This window comes from Medicago truncatula, chromosome 8 (assembly GCF_003473485.1).
Source record: "Medicago truncatula cultivar Jemalong A17 chromosome 8, MtrunA17r5.0-ANR, whole genome shotgun sequence".
Classification (NCBI taxonomy): domain Eukaryota; kingdom Viridiplantae; phylum Streptophyta; class Magnoliopsida; order Fabales; family Fabaceae; genus Medicago; species Medicago truncatula.
Window position 1 is genome coordinate 21,282,084 of NC_053049.1, and position 19,082 is coordinate 21,301,165.

Genomic DNA, 19,082 nt, shown 5'->3' on the forward strand with positions numbered 1-19,082 from the left:
TAAATTATTTCATTCAAAGTTTCAAGTTAAAATCTAAAGTGAAATCTCATCTTAGATAAAAGTGTTTTAAATTCTTAATACTCAAATTGGGATAGTGCACTTATGAAAACATCATATAAAATTAGTTTCGGTCTATTTTATCTTTGGTATAGAAATAATTAATTAAATGAAACACACTTCTGTTATAATCATTTAATTAAATTGTTTGTCCAAAATAAGTTTTGGTCGTGCACATCAGAATAAGTTTTGGTGTCTATTATGAACCTGGTTCAAATGTAGATCTTACTGTTTTAATAAAATTTTAATTAAATGTTAAATTTATTTCCATTTTTTATTATTATAAAATTTAATTTTTCTTAAGTAATAGTCGACCCTTAGAACATTTTTTAGAGGTCCATATTAGATGCCCTCGTACTTACATTACAAAGTAGCATATACAACACAACATAGGGAGAAAAATTAACAAAAAAATAAAGAAAAAAGAGGAAAAAAATGTTGGAGCAGAGTGCATTATCATTTTTTGTACACTTGATGAAGACCGCCAAAGAATGCACAAATTTTTACCAACCATCATCTCTAAGATTGTCATGAAGGATGGATTTAGAAGGATCATTTGGTGAATGAATATATGCACCACTAACTATGCTTGTACTTGCTGTTGAATTGTAATTACTTGTATCTAATCCCTCTGCTGAAGTGTCAGTCATGATGCTGCTCACGTCGCCAAATTTCCAGTCAGTCCAGTATTCGGGCCTTGATGTTACTGTGCTCACTTCAATATCTCCTAAAAGCATTGCCACTACACGTGACATTGATGGTCGTAAATTTGGTGATGTCTGAGTGCACAACAATCCTATTCCCACAAGGCGTTCGACTTCTTCCATGTTGAATTCTGATAGTCTAGGATCTATCAGATCATTTATACAGTTTCTTTCATGAAGCTGCCAAGCCTAAACAAAACATGAATAACAACATTGAGAAATGTTTGAAAGCTATAAACAATGGAAATGGTTTGAATATTCATGAGCTATATAAGAGAAACAAAAGAAAAATTTTAGACCTTATACAAAGGAGGTTAGGACTTCATGATCAAATCAGGACTAATGTGAAGATGATTTTGTTATCTTTGGATGTTGACTACACAAATCTTTTCGTTTTGACTTTTGAGCAATAGATTTTATAACATTTATCGACAACATTAGTTATATTTGGGTAAAACAATCGCAGACAACAATTAGTTTTATCATGCATTGAGGTGGACGATAAATTGCATCCATGTCATATTCCCTTTTTGTTAGCGTTAATCTTCACAGTCAATTTTAATATATTATGATGTGTTCTAGTGTCAAATGAGGATGCAACTTTTACTTGGTTGTTGAAAACATGGTGATAATGTATGCATGATGAATGTGAAAAATGAAGTTAAGATTGTTTTCAAGAAGCTCGTCATAGACATAAATGGTGATATTGACATTTAATAGAAAAGGTTTCTGAAAAGTGGGTGTAACACATTACACATTGAGATAGTTAAGCCTGGCCGAATCAGAATATTCACTTGTTTATATAACAGTAAATGAAACAAAAGCAGCATGCATACCCAGTCTAGAAGATACATCTTATCTTCTTCCAAACTTGAATCAGAATTTGGTCTCCCACTAACTAACTCCAGAGCCACAACACCAAAGGAAAAAACATCCGCTTTCTCGGTGAGTCGTCCACGCATGGCATACTCCGGTGCAAGATATCCACTTCATCATTGGATTTCAGAGTACATTGACAATTTAGTAAATTTTGAAATATAATAAACCCAAATTAAATTAAATACTGATAAAATGATAAACTAATACAAGATGATGAAGTGTTATTAATGGCTTACATTGTCCCTGCAACACGGGTGCTGATATGCGTTTTTTTATCATCATATAATTTGGCCAATCCAAAGTCAGATAATTTTGGGACAAGCTCAGAGTCGAGTAGAATATTACTAGCTTTCACATCACGGTGCACAATTCGGAGTCGTGACTCCTCGTGTAAATATGTCAATCCTCTTGCAACACCCATACAAACATCATAACGGGTCGACCAATTAAGGAATAAAACATTTCCTGCCCAAACAAGACAACAATGTCCTTAATTATAAACAAGAGAAACGATAAAGCAAATAAGTGTTCGGACATACAAGAAAACACAGACATGGAAGAAAATTGTCGTATCTCATACCAAACAATGCTTGATCAAGACTCTTATTTTCTAAATACTCGTAGACAAGAAGTCTTTTATTCCCTTCAATACAACATCCATATAATTTGACAAGATTTCGGTGTTGAACAGCGGATATAGTAGCAATCTCAGCTATAAACTGGCTCTTTCCTTGATGGGATCCTATAGATAATTGTTTCACAGCTACAAATCTTCCATCATTAAGAGTCCCCTGCAAGGACAAAAAGGAAAAAAATACATTTTCATAACTTAAAACAATATTATAAATAAAAGATAAACAATAATTAATTGTCTAAAAAACAATCTACAATTAACTTTTGTGAGCTAGAACTATAATCATCCATGAATTTAAAGTATTACTAAATATGAGAATTTTCATGTTTATTGTTTAAATAAGTATTGTCCATGATTGCAGTAGCATGTTATCATAATTTCTTATACAAAGACAGCAAAATATTCACCTTATACACAGGTCCAAAACCCCCCTCTCCAAGTTTATTGTCACGATTGAAGTCACTTGTAGCATTTTTTAACTCATAATAGCTGAAAGTGTTTGGCATCGTATCAATGCCTACAAGATCTGCTAAAATTAAACACATACTTAGTTTAGAATGCAATGGATCATGATAAGAAATCAAACACCAGAAAACCACATATATATTATTTATACTGTTGAGTACAATTATATATTTCCACTACAAACATCTAAATATAGGTGAAGATTTGACTTGCTATTATACAAAAACATATAACATTTCCATTAGATCTAAACTTTCATCATGCAAAAATATACGATACTGATTATATTCTACATACAATCTAAAAATATGCAATTAAATTAACTAAGCAACAAAACTATAACACGTATTGAAAAAGAAAAATTTACCATCATCGTCATTATAGAGTTTTCTTCTCCTAAGGATATAGAAAATGGAAGAAACTGCTAGGAAGCAAACAGCTCCAACCCCCACAACAACTCCAATGATTAGACCCACTTTATTCTTTTTGCTGCTGGGAGGTTTACTGTTGACAGTAGGTACAAAATCTATACAAGTAATAAATTGAATTAAAAATTTAAATTTATTTTAGAGAAAAAGTTACATATGGTGACAAGTCAACATTGAACTGCATGATTTTTTTTTAACTTTTACCTGGGGTAGCACTGATGGCTTGAATCAAGGGCCCATAAGTACCTTGGCCGGGTATGCAGCAAGTCCCTTTTCCGGGCCAAAAAAGATGGACCTCGAGATAGTTTTCTTTAACTTCAAACCTAAATTGCTTTTGAACTGCACTGTAAGAGACGCCTCCAGCTTCTTTTTGTATGTCAAAATCCTTCAAAACACGAGTTCCCTGAAATTTTGAACGAAAAATATTAAAACTAGACACTGTGAAGATTCCCCTAGCCGCATAAGGACTACATTTATATCTCTAGTCACTGTGAGATTTCAATAACATAAATACCTGGATATAAATATCAAAGATTCGTCTCCCGAGGCTTTTCCATGTTGGAGAATCCAGAATAGTTGTTTCCGCAAATTGGAGGGTAATGTTGTAAAAACCATTTTGTAGCCCCAGACCATAATATCTTAATGATGAGGCAGAGATACGAGCAGTTTGTAACAAAACTCTTTGTTGTAAAGTCCAGATCAAATGTTCTAAAAGCTCCGAATTCACAGTACCGTTGAACTCATTTGAGCCAATACTTTGGAACAGAGGATTGGGGTTTCCGGTAAATAATCCAACATTACTAACGGCCCATCTATTTGTATCAGTAACAAAGTAAGTAGCAGGACCAAGTGTCTCATTGTCTTTTTCATACACAATTCCATCTGTAGTTAGTTGGGGACCACCACACTTGATCGCAAAGTCTGAATCTGTATGATAACAGCAACATCCAAAACACATCATCATTTACAAACATCAACATCAACATCAACATCATTAAACACAGACTTAACACACAAACATCCAAGCATCCTAATCATCTACTTAATCTCTAATTACGGTTGTTACCTAAATTAATTAGCCCTAGCTAACCATTACTAAGGCAATTCGATTATGATAAACCTAGAAATTGATTTCTAATAACCCTAAAATAAATTTCCACAAAGCTTGGGGAATTTCCTGATTTTTCATCATATTATCGATTTCTACTTATCCTAAAACCGATTTATCGATTTTAGAATCCTTTGTTGAACCTTTTATCACTTAATTCATCCTCAGCCAACATTTTAATCCATAATCTAAGTCCAGATCATCGCCTAATTCAATTTCCATTTTTCTTCTTAAATCTATTTTTGTTAAGCCAAAAATTGATTTCTCTAATCAATTCTCTGAAAATCTTTAAGTTTGTCTAAAAATCCATTTTTATAACCTGAAAACTGATTATTCTTATGTTGTTTTCTTGATTTCCTAATATTCCACGGTTAGATACCCGATTAGGCTTTAGCCCAATATTTTCTTGCGAGATGAGATGTCTCTACTGTTTTGGGTGATTCCCACATCTTTCTGGACTACTTCATGTGATGTGAAAGGGTCTCATTATTTCGATCCTCAAAAGCAAGACCACTTAGGTTTCTTGTTCCCTAAAATGATTTATGTACTGGGAAACCTCCCAAACATCGCAGAATCACACAATAACCATCACAAATCATATACAACCAATTTAACATAGTATATATTTAATATGATTTACCTACATCATATGGAAACGGTTGAGAATTGATATATCTGTGGTTGATATCAAAATTAAGGATCACTGATTCAAATTCTTTTTATAGCCAAAGTTTCGGTTTCTCAACTGTTACAGTTTCAAATGGTAACGGACTCTGATTTTTGGAACTGAATGTCAAAAATCAATTTTTGTCATAGCGAAAATCGATTTCTTGGAGTGAAAATAACATTGTCTGGTACAATTTGATAAAATCAATTTATTTAATAGAAAAATAGATTTCTCAACTTAACTCTATTTTTGAGATTCAAAAATCGATTTCTGTTTATAAAAACAGACTCCACCCATTCTAACTAACCTATATTGATGTCTAAGCATCCAAACATCTAACAATTAACACGACTGACTAAAGAAAGGGTAAAAACAAAAGTACTTAAAACTTGGGGTGTTACACAGCATGGTTATGTACTTTTTTTTAAGTAAACATAGTACATATAGACAAAAGAAGTATAAATTGTATCATAAAATACGATCAAATGAATTACTATAAGGAATAACATAACACTAACTAACAATTCGGAAAATCTTATAGTTAGTAATTAGTTGCTTATAGTGCACAACACATAGTAAAGAATATGTAATTTGTATGTTTCCACATAGTCACAAACATAGTATTAGTACACTGGAAGGAGAAAGAGCACATCAAAATTATCTTCATTAGAGTTTAGAATCTAATTTTCTGTAGTAGTAGTGGTAGTAGTAGTAATAATAATAATATTGACAATTTATTTGAAATTATAGTTTCTTCTCCATTTCATTGTCACAATAGAAAACTAGCTTATAGTCAAACTTACATCGTCCAACACCACGATTGCATGGAAAATTTTTCTGAAGACAGTTAAGCCCAATAGGCAAACCACTGCAAAATTCAGACCATGAAATTCAGATGGTTTAAACAAATTGATATCATCAAAAGAAATAGTGACTATTTGGATACGATTTTAATGTCAGTTAGTGGTATAATTAAGGTTTTAGTTTTACACCAGGTAAAAGATGGTACTCAAATGGAATTTTCTAAGTAGAAAAAAAACTCAGATTTAATTTATAAGCATTTCTCTATAAATAAATGTTGATAGACCCCAAATTATTACATTTAATCCCAAAAAGTATACATAATCAGTTAATCACATAAGAATATGATAACGTTCCAAATTCTTAACCAGAGAGTAGAGACTACATCCTAACTTGGACTAGCTAAATTGTAAAATGCAATTTGAGGTAACTATTGTAACAATAGTTCTTCACTTTTAATATCTAGCTAGTAACAGTGACTAAATTGCAATATGAAATTTGGATAGTAATTGTGCATAAAGTAACTATAGAACACAGGCGTAACAACCAATGTAGCAATTGAAGAACATGCTTATAATGATGCAATTGATAATCATGATATAAGTTAAGATAACAATCAAATATATGTAACAAGGCACCAAAGGATGAGAAATGATTGGGACATATCAAGAAATGTCTATTTCAAGGTACTGCGATTCAAAATGTATGTGGGAAATACAACTACAGAGAATGTACTACGGCTCCCAGCCTAGGGAATAACTCTAGGCTCCTACAGATCATAATACAAATTTTGATATCATTATCTCTCACTTTGAAGGGTGCAACCAGTGTTTCAATTTTGACTAGAATGGTGAGTTCAAAAAGTTTTAAGAGAATTATTGAAACAGACGGCAAAAAAGAATCTGTATAAAAATTACCTGATATTTGAATTTCCTATTGTCAAATTGTTGGCAACTATGTTCCTGCATATCAAACCCAAAAATAATTAAAACAACAGACATAAAAAGAAACAGGGAAATCATACCTAAAAAACGGAGAGAGACATGCGTGATTTTATTATTTTAGGGAAAAGAATTGAGAGTTTAACCCAAGAGAAAATGAAAGTGACTTTGACCAAGAGTTTGGTATCACGGTGACACCATGATTTTGCCCAGCTCATAGCGATACCAAACTCTTTGTCAAAGTTACGTCCATTTTCTATTGAGTTTGAACTTAGCTGCTGTCTCCTTCAAAGGCAGACATTAGACTTGTTTTGGATCAATGACAAATAAGATTATGAAGTATATGAAAAACTGATGAAAATTGATATTGATTGTAAAAGTTTAGAAATCATGACGTGGATATAAAGAATCGGAGCATCCCATGCATTGAACAGGTAGCATTCAAACTAGTTGAAACTTCAGAAAGTTAATATGCAAATGGGGGAACAAAAGGAACAGAAAACTTACAGTTGTAAATTTGGTTCGTTTATCCAAGAGGGGAGGCTTCCTGATAGATCATTGTATGACAAGTCTCTGCAAGCATTTTAAGTGTAAGTACTTGAAGGAGAGAAAATGAAGATCGGTGATTTAAAATTTAAATCAATATGTTGGTAATTTTCAAAACACCAAATGGTTTTTTTAGGAACTGATGTGACATTAATCTTGACATTAAAATAGTCTGTGACATTAAAATAGTCCGTCAATGTTGACATTAACTCTTTTCATATAGGAACTGATGTGACAGTAAGTACTTATAGGGACTGATATGGTAATAAGTAAGTATATTGAGGGACTAATATGACGATATTAACGAAACATTTTAACATAAATGGCTATTTTGACCAACATAATTCACAATCAAGGACTATTTTGAAATTTCGCTACATTGAGGGACTATTGTGACTACTTGTTACACATTCAGGGAGCAAAATGACTGTTACCCAATTCTTTTAGTATGACCCATAGTTTGGACGTTCATTGCATGAAATTTCATTTGCAAATTAAGTATTCTGAATTTTATGCAGAATGATGTAAAAATAGACTGTTGAAGAAAGTGATCTCAATTTTACCATGTATAATAAGCTTCTCTAAAGTGTGAATAATTTCAACAGTCAAATGTAAATTTTTTTTTTGAGGGGAAATTGAAATATTTTATTAAATAAACCAAAAATTATAAATTGAATTTTTTATATTTTACTGCGTATAATAAGCTTCTCTAAAGTGTGAATAATTTCAACAGTCAAATGTAATTTTTTTTTTTCGAGGGGAAATTGAAATATTTTATTAAATAAACCAAAATTATAAATTGAATTTTTTTATTGAAGAATTTAGTAAACAAGTCAATTTTCTTGTATATCATTTATTTGCATGATTCCTAATTGATGTAGAATTAACCACTCAAGCTTAAAGATTACTGATCTCTCATAATTGTGAGTCTCCCACGTCAATATGCCTCCCGACTCTATCACACGGTCAGGAAGACTGGTAAATGATCCATTATAACATCAGACTAATTGTTATGACTGCCTAGAGATCTTGACACTACATCTCCACTCAACCTTAAGGTATTGAATATATGGGTCACTTATCTTATATATCTTTCATTTAGCTCATTTATAGTTGATGTAAGACTAACCACTCAAACTTAGCTTGAATTTGAACACATGTATCGATGGTTACGATAGTAAATCAATGGTAAAATGACATTTTAAAGGATCAGATCCAAGCAATTGAGAATTTACTGCTCTACCTCGCACATAAATCAGTAAGTGAAGCCTACTCACATGTTGATAAGAGATGAGCTTTTCTGCGGAGGGAGAGTGCCACTAAATGTGTTATTTCCAAGAAACCTGGAATTAGATAAAACCAAAACATCATTTATACCACATATCATAGCATATCACCAAATCAATATATAACTACTTAGGAAATGAAATATTACAAGGAAGTGAGCGAAGTCAAATTGAAAATCGATCCAGGAATTTGTCCTGAGAGGCTATTGAAGCTTAAATCCCTGGAAGAACAAGCATAAGTATATGACCATCTCACAACAAAAGAAAATATCTGGATGACTATAAGCTTAAAAGTTGAATCTTTATATCATATGACTAAAGGAAAATATTGAAACTGAAAAGTATAAACATTGGAAGTTTATGAGGAACCAGTCATGAACATGTTAAACACTGAACAGACATGACATGGCTTAAAAATGTCCCACTAATTCCCTTTGAAAGCATTGATGTTGTGCAAAATTAAGCAACAAAACATGTTCTAAAGTGAAATAGAACATCTCCTTAAGTGAAACGACTTTTACCTAATGGGTTCAAATGCATCTATATTGAAACACGAACAAGTAATACTTACAGATAAGTCAAATTTTCAAATTCTCCTATGGTGGAAGGAATTGAACCAGAAATATTGTTATACCTCAAGTCTCTGCAACAATGATAACCGAATTCTTAGATTAAATTTAAAACTAAAAAGCACAATTAATGATTTCTTTCTACTTGGCAGACTATTAGACATGATAATTAGCCGAGTTGCATCCTTACAAGATCGTTAAGGACTTCATGTTCCTTATTACATCCAATGAGGAGCTCCCATTAAGTAAACCACTTATCTTTCTGCATTTATGTCACATATGATATATTAACTTTCATGAATTCCCGTAAAAAAAAAACACTTTCATGAACCAACGGACACCATACAAGAAATTAGTAACAAAACTCACATGTCTGTCAAAGAAGTCAAATTGGACAATGACGAGGGAATTGGACTTTCAAAAGAATTACCCTGAAACCTCCTATGAAACCACACACCAATTCACAGAAACTGTTAGTGCGCATTTCTAGAACAAAATATGAAAATAACCATTAAAAATAATTTATATTCAAATACTATATGATTGTTTCTTCTCAAAATATATCCACCATATAAATTTAAATTAAAAAGTAAAATAAGTTAATTGGTAAGGTTGTCTTACAAGGATTGAAGCTTAGTCCAATTTCCAATGAAGTCCGGTATTCTACCTGTGAGTTCATTGTCTGAAGCCCATCTAAAATTAGTAGAAAAACCAGTTTTGCCATAAGAGTTCTGGTTTTTTAATATATTGATAATAGAATCTATTATCATATGAGGTAGAAGGGATTGACATTATCTTACAATGTCACCAAATTCTTAAGGCTTGCAAATGTGGGCGGAATTGGACCACTGATTCCAGAACTATCCATGTAGCTGCAAGAAAATATTCTTTGAAATCAATATCTCTTGTAGCCACATGAAGATATATACATTTGCAACAAACAATAGTTTATGCTTAAGAGAAGCCTCCTTGTGAATGAATTTCATTTTACATAAATGACTAAAATTTTATTTGTTAAGGGTTGTATAGCTGACATTACTCCATAAACAAATCTTTCAAACTGATTTCAATTTCCAATACTCTTACTATATACATTCTAAATCCTAGTCGAAAACAATTTCCACAGTTCGTCCTCTTCTGTTAAAGATCACTCTTATTTATCAAAACAAAATTATGGGATATACATTTATCTTCAAAGAGAGATGCAATAACATCCAATTTGTGACATAATAAGTATACAATCTAAAAATTATAGATAAAACTTGACTGAACCATATGCATCAGTTTCAGCAAAATTTATTTTGTATATCCGCATAAATAACAATCTTATCCAATTTGTGTTTGTTCTGCCACATAGTTGTTTCAATTGGTTTATATTAATGGTCATTAAAATTGGGAAAATATCCACTTCACTTTTGAAAATGAAGCTTGACAAAAACCTTAAACTTGAATAAAACAATAGTCAATATGGAAAGTAAGACTGGAAAAGGACATACAGTTGTTCTAGTTTTGTCAGCTTCCCTAGTTCAGATGGCAGAGATCCTGAGAAGTTATTAGTCCCAATACCCCTGGAAATTTAGAGGATTACATATCTCAAATGTCAGTAACAAAATAGTTTGCATGTAAATTGTGTATTAAAAACAAAAAATCTTAGAAAAAGATCAGTTAATTTGGATTAGATTCTAATTTCTGAAAGCTTCCCAAATAAATGTTTTTTATCATTCTCTACTTAAAAAAAAGTCCGAATAAGAATTTATGAAAAACTTAATAATAGAACTTCTAAGAAAACATGGTATAGAGAGACTCTTTTAACATTTCTTCTTTCTAATTAGCAGATTAGAAGTTTATCAAAATTATCTCTAAGTTATATTATTATATATGGTCTCATCAGCAATCTAGTCAAAACACGTCAATTGTCATAAGGACTAAAAAACAACAGCCTCTCCTAAGACATCCTCGGCTACATGTCGGCTACATGGATCAACATACGCCATAATGTTCTATCATAAACCATATTTTGGTCCAACTCATTAATCTCCAAGTCTTTCTTAATAGTTTCTCTTACAGTTTTTCTAGGTCTTCCTGTGCCTCTCCTTACTACAAAATGTATAGGTCTTCTCTCTACATACCCAAACCACCTAAGTTTATTGTCCACCATATTTTCTACTATTGACGATACCCAAACTCTCTCTAATGTTGTTATTTTGAAACGGATACCGTCTAGTCTTACCACATATCCAACACAACATCTTCATCAGTCATCTCTACATAGCTTACTTTATTCTCGTGTTGGTTCTTAACCGCCCAACACTCCATTGCATACAACATCGCCGGTCTTAGAAATAAAAGCAAATAAAATAAATTAAAATTTAATTAACATACAATACAATCAACTCAGTTAGATCTCCCAATTCCTTTGGAAGTTTTCCTGATAAAGCATTGATGCCAATGGACCTAATTAGATTAAAAAATAGCATTAGAAAATTATATTTCCGGACATTGAATATACAAAATATCAATAACTTGAGTCAATTGCTTTACATGTATTGCATACGAGTCAGATTTCCAACTGCCGGAGGTAGAGATCCGTTCAAGTAATTCTGGCCAAGGTTCCTGCTTGCCATTTAGAAAACTTAGCAATAGCCAAAAACTTGGTAGGTTCATGTATTATTGTTAATAGTGGTGACAATAATGACCATTTTAAAACTATCTCAAATGAAATTTAAACTCTGTTGCTGGAAGTTACAAAGTCAAGTTCTTACACCCAAGTGACACTTATGAACAATTGTAAATAAAAAAATAAAAAAAAGAAATGATATTTGTACAATCATTTGTGACAACTTTTGTAACAATTTTCTCTGTCATACTCTTTTGTTTTGGTTTTGGTTTTCGTGTCAATACCGACTTTTCTTTATAAATTTATGGTTGTTTGTCGAATGGTTGTTCAAATAACACGCTTTAATAAAAAGTTCTATAGAGGCATATAGTGATCTTAATCAGTTGGATGAAGATCAGACGGCTCATATTTCAAGTTGTATTTTATAGTTGATTTAATTAGGCCAAAATGTGAGTCATCTAATCTTCACTCAACATAAAAATTGAGTATAGTCAATTGAAGAAAAATATGGAAGAAAACATACAAATTGGTGAGATAAGTAAGAGTCCATAGCTCAGCTGGAATTTCACCAATCACATCTATTGCATAAACTTTCCTGTTACATTACAAAGAGAAAGGAAAGATAAACAAAGTAGTAATTGAATTGAAACAAAAACAAATTGAGAGAGAGAGAGAGAGAGAGAGAGAGAGAATACAGTGCGATGATGCGGCAAGTAGTGTTTTTGTTAAAGGAACAATCGCATTTGATGAAAGGGTTATAAGTGTTGTCATCGATGACGGTATCGATGGCTCCTCCACTGCATATATCACCGGTTACGTTCCATTGAGTTTGATTTGCTGATATCTTCCATTTGCTAAATATTGAATTTACAACTCTTGCTACATTCACATCACAACTTCATTCATATTTCAAAAATGGAAAATACTGTCTTGATAGCATACAACTTTTTGAAAGTTTAAAAGTATTATTTTTAACATAATTGTTTTTCTTTTATTTTTAACAAATTTTTGGAGCACTTGACAATATACCTTAAAAAAAATGTGTACTTGTGTTTTTTTTTTTTTTAAAAGAATGTGTACTTGTGTTTATTCATTTAATTGTATTCTTCCCTTTATAAATTTATCATACATTTTTGTTTTAGAGAAGTGTAACAAAAGTTTTAACTACAGCAAAAGTATTAGAAGATACTTCCTCCGTCCCTGAATAAGTGACCTATTTGTAAAAAATATTTGTCCCACAATACTTGATCTTCTCAGATTTCTAAACAAAATTTGACAGATTTACCCCTTATAAATACTTTTTGTGGTCCCCATGTTAAAGTTTGTAGTGGAACAAATAAAGTAATCATTACTTAAAAATGAAAAAGTTTCAAAATAATGACAAGGGCAACTTAGTAAAAGTATCACTCTCTTTCTTTCATCTTTACACTTTTCTTAATCTGTGTGAAATGATCAAATAGGTCACTTATTCAGGGACGGAGGGAGTATGTTTTTTCATCAAATAGTTAGACCATGTGCAATGGTGATGAATGGTGATGTTGAACGCATGATCCAACACTTGCTTCTTTCCAATGGTGTGTTGAAGTTGGGGGAAAATGACGAGGAGGAAAGAGGAGTTGAATGAGTTCAACATAGTTGAAGCCTGCAACAGAGGGACATGCGACGTGTTTTGATTTGTGAAAACAGGCGTGTGTGCTACATGCGCCGACAGTGGAGAGTGAGCTTGCAGGCGGATGAGAGAGAAGAATGTTGAGTGGGTAAGTGGATAACACATGGCTGATTCTGATTGACTGTCTGATTTTTCTCATCTTAATAATTTGAACTCAATTATTTCATTGCAAATTATTTTTTTTTTAAATTTATTTTACCAAAATTCATGATTTTTTTTTGTCTATACATAGAAACTTGGTTCATTTGATTTGGATACATAAAAAAAAAAAAAAAAAAAAAAAAAAAAAAAAAAAAACAAGTTTTTCACTATCTTAATCTTATTATTATCCTTCTATTAGCTTTCTTTTGAAGTTTTAAACTTCTTTTTAGTGAAATGAATCCCAATAATAATCATTTCAAAATTGTTAAGAGTTTATTATTTTAATTTAATTATAATCGATAATTGTAATTTTATGTAATTATAAAAACAAATATATAAAATTAAATAAGAATATGAAATAAAAAGTGGTGGGGTAGAGTGTTGAATGAAAAACCATTGGAGAGGGTAAAAGTTCAATGATTGTTGAATTATTATTAGGTGGAAGAGAGAGAGAGAAAATGATGGAGAATGTTGGGAAGAGAAAAATGGGTGTTGAAAGTATGAACCATCATTGCACTTGGTCTTTGACACTTTTAACATAATTGAATGAATGATTATGAATAGAAGTCAAACGAGCAACAAGTTGTGACAGCCACTAAAGGAAAAAAAAAAACAGCAAAATTACACTTTTAGTCCCTTAACTTAATTTCAGGAAACAATTTGGTCCTTTTTGTTCATTTTCAAGCTTTAAATCTTATATTCTTATGCAAACATAGACGAGGATCATAGATTTGAAGACTGAAAGACCATAAGAAAATAAAATCATGAATTTTAAGCTTAAAAATTCATATAAAAATGGATAAAAATGACCAAATTGAAATGAAAAAAAGATAAATGACCAAAATGTTACCTGAAATTAAGTTAAGGGACTAAAAGTGTAATTTAACATAGTAAAACTAGGGTATATAGGTATATAAAAACCTAAATAGGTTCGATTTTTTTTTCAAACCTTAAATATATATATATATATATATATATATATATTATGTATCAATTAAATTATTTACACATGAATAGAAGACAAACGAGCAACAAATTATGTCGTTAGACCTTTTTAAATGGCAAAATTAATCCTCATACTCTATTTTTACAACAATGTGTAGACTTTTTTTTAAAAAAAATAAGCATGTTGGGACATTGTTGTTCACTCTCTTCTCAACTTTGTTAATTAGGTTTGGGTAAATCATTCTATTGTTAACTAGGTTGTGATAATCCTTAAAACTGATGAATAAGAGTTTATTTCTCAATTCAGACATATCTCTCGTTGCAATGTTTGTTTATAAAAGTATCTCTAAAGTTATTGTAAAATGGATTAAGCCTATTTTGCATTGCCTTTTACCTTAGGAATCAGGAAATTGATTTTGGTTTTGATTAGACGACAAAATTTATTTTTGAATTTGTGTACCTAGTTGACCACAAGTGTCTCATAATCGGATAGCACTTGTGTGCCATAAGGATATCAATGTTATATAACATTGATCGATGATGGTGTGTCACGTAGCTAATGTAAGATAGGGTTAAAGAGGAAAGAGAAAATATATGCATGTGAAGTGCTACGTGACACATTTTCATTGACCAATATTATGCACCATTGATATCTCAATGGTACACAAGTGTTATCCCTCATAATCATGGTCAAAGTTAGGTTGCATTTTTGTAAAACTTGAATTATTTCATTACATTTTGTTTTTGGAAATTTCATGATTTTAAGCTTATAAACGGTTTTATTACATAGTACTTCCTCCATCTCGTTTTAAATGACTTAATTTAAAAATGTGCACTATTAATATAACATATTTTGACCATATTTTTCTTATACTATACAAAGACAAATTGTAGCATATAAGATGTTCTTGGATTTGTCTTGATTAATATTTTTTTCAAAATATAAGATTTTTATAGTTTTTTCTAATGGTTTATTAAAGGTATTTAAGATTAAAATTGTGCATTGACATGCATGATAGAGTCAACAATGTCACCTGATATAGGACGGAGGAAGCATGAATTGTTTCAAAGTCAGAGAAATAGTGTGAATCGTTTCACTCCTTCAAGTGAATCATTTCACTCCTTCAAGTGAATCATTTCACCCATTTGGATAAAAAAAAATAGAGTAAATTACACTCCCCTCCCCTCAAAGATCCTTGAATTACACTCTTATCCCCTCTTGTTAAAATATACACTCTCCTCCCTTGAAAAGTAAGATTTATACTCCCCCTCCCCTATAAGATGCTTGAATTACAACCCCCTCCCTTAATAATTAAATATGAACAACACTTTAATCTATTTTAACATAAATAAATATTTTTTTAATATATATTAATTTTGAATCACCATTTAAAAAATATAAATTTGTTTCTTTATAATCTAAATGTCAATGACAATTAAATTTAAATATTTTGTAATTAATTTTATAATTTAGAGTACAAAATTCGCTTTTAAATAACCATAGTTAATCGACTTTAGTAATTTTTCACATATTTTAATTTTATTTTGGGTTGTTTCATATTTTATAATAGGGTTTAAAACTATATGTTAATGAAATTGTGAATAAAAAATAGAGATAGATATGATTCAAAATTTGATTATATTAAAATGAATCCGCAATGCTATTTTTCTTTAAAGTGTGCTAGATTATTTTTTTGCTAGATTATTAGAAGAAGAAAATTATTGAGGGACTAAAGCGTAGATTTTAACTTAAGAGGGGAGGGGAATGTAATTGAAGCTTCTCTCAAGGGAGGGGAGTGAAATATTTTCTATTATGTTTTGAATAAGAGGGGAAGAGATTGTATATTTTAACATAAGAGGGGAGGGAGTGTAATTCAAACATCTTTGAGGGGGAGGGGAGTGTAATTTACTAAAAAAAAATATTTTGTTGGAAAATCAGAGACAGAGTGAATCATTTCATTTCAATGAGTAAATAATTTCATAGAAATAGAAGTTTACGTGAGTCATTTCACTCCTTTGTTTACAACATTTTTATAACATTAGTTTTTTTTTTTTTTTTTTTTACTAATTTCCAAAAACTATATAAGTAACATAACACACCTATTTTCGTTGTGAATTTTCACACTCTCTTCTCTCAAACACTCATCTTGTACCTTCTACACTCTTTGAATTTTTTTAGATATTGATTGTGAATTTTGTAAACCTTATGAGTTACTTGACGTTAATCTAGTTGAATATGATAAAAGTTTAAGGATTTAGTCATGGATCATTAGATACAAATTATAGCATATCAATACAGTAAAGAAGGAATAAGAGATTGTGTACCTTTAAGATTTAGGATTCATGAAGGATAGCTGTCAGAAGGATGAGAAGAATGACTACCCTCATTCCGTTTAGCACCATAATGTTCAAAATAGAATAACCGTCTGATGGGATGACGTTTAAATAGCTAAACGACTGAGGGCAGGGACCTCTCATTGGGTTTGGCTAAATGGTCCAACCCATCACGGTCCATTTAGAAAGAATAACCCAATCACACATATTCATCATCACATTAACTTATAATAATTGATTATTATCAATCCATAATTGATTAATTAAATAATTAATCCAACAGAATATGCATACCGTATAACTGTAACAAGTATTACCTAAAAATATTTAAGAACTTGACAATATATAATTCCCTTGTAAACAAATACTAGTAAAATTTTGGAATTTCCCACTTCCATAAACAAGTTGATAAGTGACATATCAAGAGTTCTTATGTAAAAGTATGGGAAAGAAATAAACCATAAAGATTTATGGAAATCACTAACCTTCAGAAGGATCTGTAGTAGCATTTGAAGTTTGAGTTTGTGCTTGTGCTTGTTCAAAGTGTGCAAAGTTAATCAAGCTGAAGACACAGAGAGAAATAACAAATGAAGAACTCAACATACAATGTTTCATGATGAACCCTCACACAGTAATCTTTCATCATGGTCCATGAGAATTTGTAGATTAATACTAATTGCAGAGTCAAAGTTAGCATCTATGACTAGTAAACTCATTTGTGATAATATATAATAATATAATCATAGTGAGATGGTCTTTCGTATTTATTTTAATTTTACAAATTGCAAGAGTGTGATTTTGACACCCCTAGTGTTTCTATGTGATTTGGTGTCTCTTTCAAATAATTTCCAAATTTACGGTGAAAAAATATAAGGGTTGTCAAAGTTTATTACAGACTTCTTCAAGCCTCCTTTTAGTTTGATTACAGACAGACTATGATAAAGGCCTAGTGGATGAGTTATTATAGACTTTTTCAAGCCCCATTTTAGTTGATTAAGACATTTTATTAAATATGTTATTGATCCCTATAAAATTGGAAATTTATAAGTTTAGTCCTTACTTAATCTTAATAGATTTTTAGTTCATACAAAAAAAAGTTCTTCTAATTTTTTGAGACAAGTTTAGAACACTATAAAAGATTCATTTACTAAAATTTAGAATTTTTTAATATGAAACGAATTAAATATGAATTTTTTAAAACGACAAAAGTTAAAGATAAAATTAACAAAATTTGAACGTAGAAATCAAATTTTGCGACAATTTTTTGCAGAGGAACTTTTAGTAATTTTCTTTATATGTCTGCAAAAAATTGTTCAAAAACTCAAAAGTTTAAGCATAAATTAAACAAATTTGAATTGAGGAGGGACTAATACAGAGTGCGTAATTTTTTTTAGGGACTAAAAATACTATTAGAATTAAGTAAGGACTAAACTTAAAAAGTCACAATTTTATAGAGAACAAAAACATATTTAACCCTTTCTATATTGCATTTTGATAAAGTGGTGTGGTGTGCAAAGTTCGTAAACATGATTTAACTGACAATGTTAATATTCTTATTGTTATAGTTGAATATTTTGATTTGGGTTTAAATTTGGAATTTTTCTTTTGGTCAAGTAGTCTAGTGGCTAGAGCTGACACATTTTAAATGTGGGGAAGTGGGGTGTCAATGGTTTGAACCCCTGCTCCTGCATAAATTATGCAATGTCCCTACCAACTGAGTCAAACTCACGAGAACTAAATTTGGAACTTTAACTAATATATTATATATACACACACAAAATTTATGTTTTAATAAACATTAGAGTAATGCTAGCAACACTCTTTTGACAACTCTCTCTAATACTCACTCTCTTATTGGTTTAAATCATTGTGGATCTACACTTTGAAAATTGAACCAACACAAAATGGTGGGACATATATTGATTTCATCCAATAAAAGATAGAGTGCTAGAGAGAGTGTTGCTAACATTTCTCTAAACATTAACCATAAAGTTCACCATCAAAAAGTTAAATTACATAACTTAAAAAAACGAAATAATTATCTAGGCATTTTGAACGACTTGAAAGTTTGATAGTAACATATACTGAGATGGAGAAGAGGGTGAACCACAAGCAGTGACAAATTCAGGAATTTCGAATAGTGGAGGCACCATCTATATAAACTAGTATGTTTCCTTTTAGCGGTTCCTTTGGACACATTGGTGGGGGTTATGAATCCTCCCATGATGGCGCCCAGGAAAGCATGTTTCCCCTTTTGCTTGCTTTCACTCACGATGTCCGAGTCTTTAGAT

The 19,082-nt window shown here is 31.0% G+C and overlaps 1 protein-coding gene across 2 annotated transcripts; it reads right to left on the reverse strand.

Annotated features, from left to right (window-relative positions):
- Nucleotides 1-374: 374 nt before the first annotated feature.
- LOC25502389 (probable LRR receptor-like serine/threonine-protein kinase At1g56130) lies at nucleotides 375-17,463 on the reverse strand. Of its 2 annotated transcripts, none has more exons than XM_024771724.2 (24): nucleotides 17,277-17,463; nucleotides 12,398-12,581; nucleotides 12,226-12,297; nucleotides 11,627-11,698; nucleotides 11,468-11,539; nucleotides 10,582-10,653; nucleotides 9,886-9,957; nucleotides 9,707-9,778; nucleotides 9,455-9,526; nucleotides 9,276-9,347; nucleotides 9,088-9,159; nucleotides 8,666-8,737; nucleotides 8,508-8,573; nucleotides 7,192-7,257; nucleotides 6,661-6,705; nucleotides 5,746-5,810; nucleotides 3,682-4,094; nucleotides 3,372-3,570; nucleotides 3,107-3,265; nucleotides 2,682-2,803; nucleotides 2,221-2,431; nucleotides 1,877-2,105; nucleotides 1,598-1,748; nucleotides 375-950 (listed from the first exon to the last, which is right to left on the reverse strand). In XM_024771724.2, exons 1-24 carry the CDS (start codon nucleotides 17,404-17,406, stop codon nucleotides 561-563), a joined length of 3,150 nt encoding a protein of 1,049 aa, XP_024627492.1. In that variant the 5' UTR covers nucleotides 17,407-17,463; the 3' UTR covers nucleotides 375-560. The 2 variants fall into 2 exon arrangements, with proteins under 2 accessions (XP_024627492.1, XP_013445225.2); XM_013589771.3 differs by having other exon boundaries at nucleotides 2,682-2,800; nucleotides 17,277-17,462.
- Nucleotides 17,464-19,082: the final 1,619 nt, after the last annotated feature.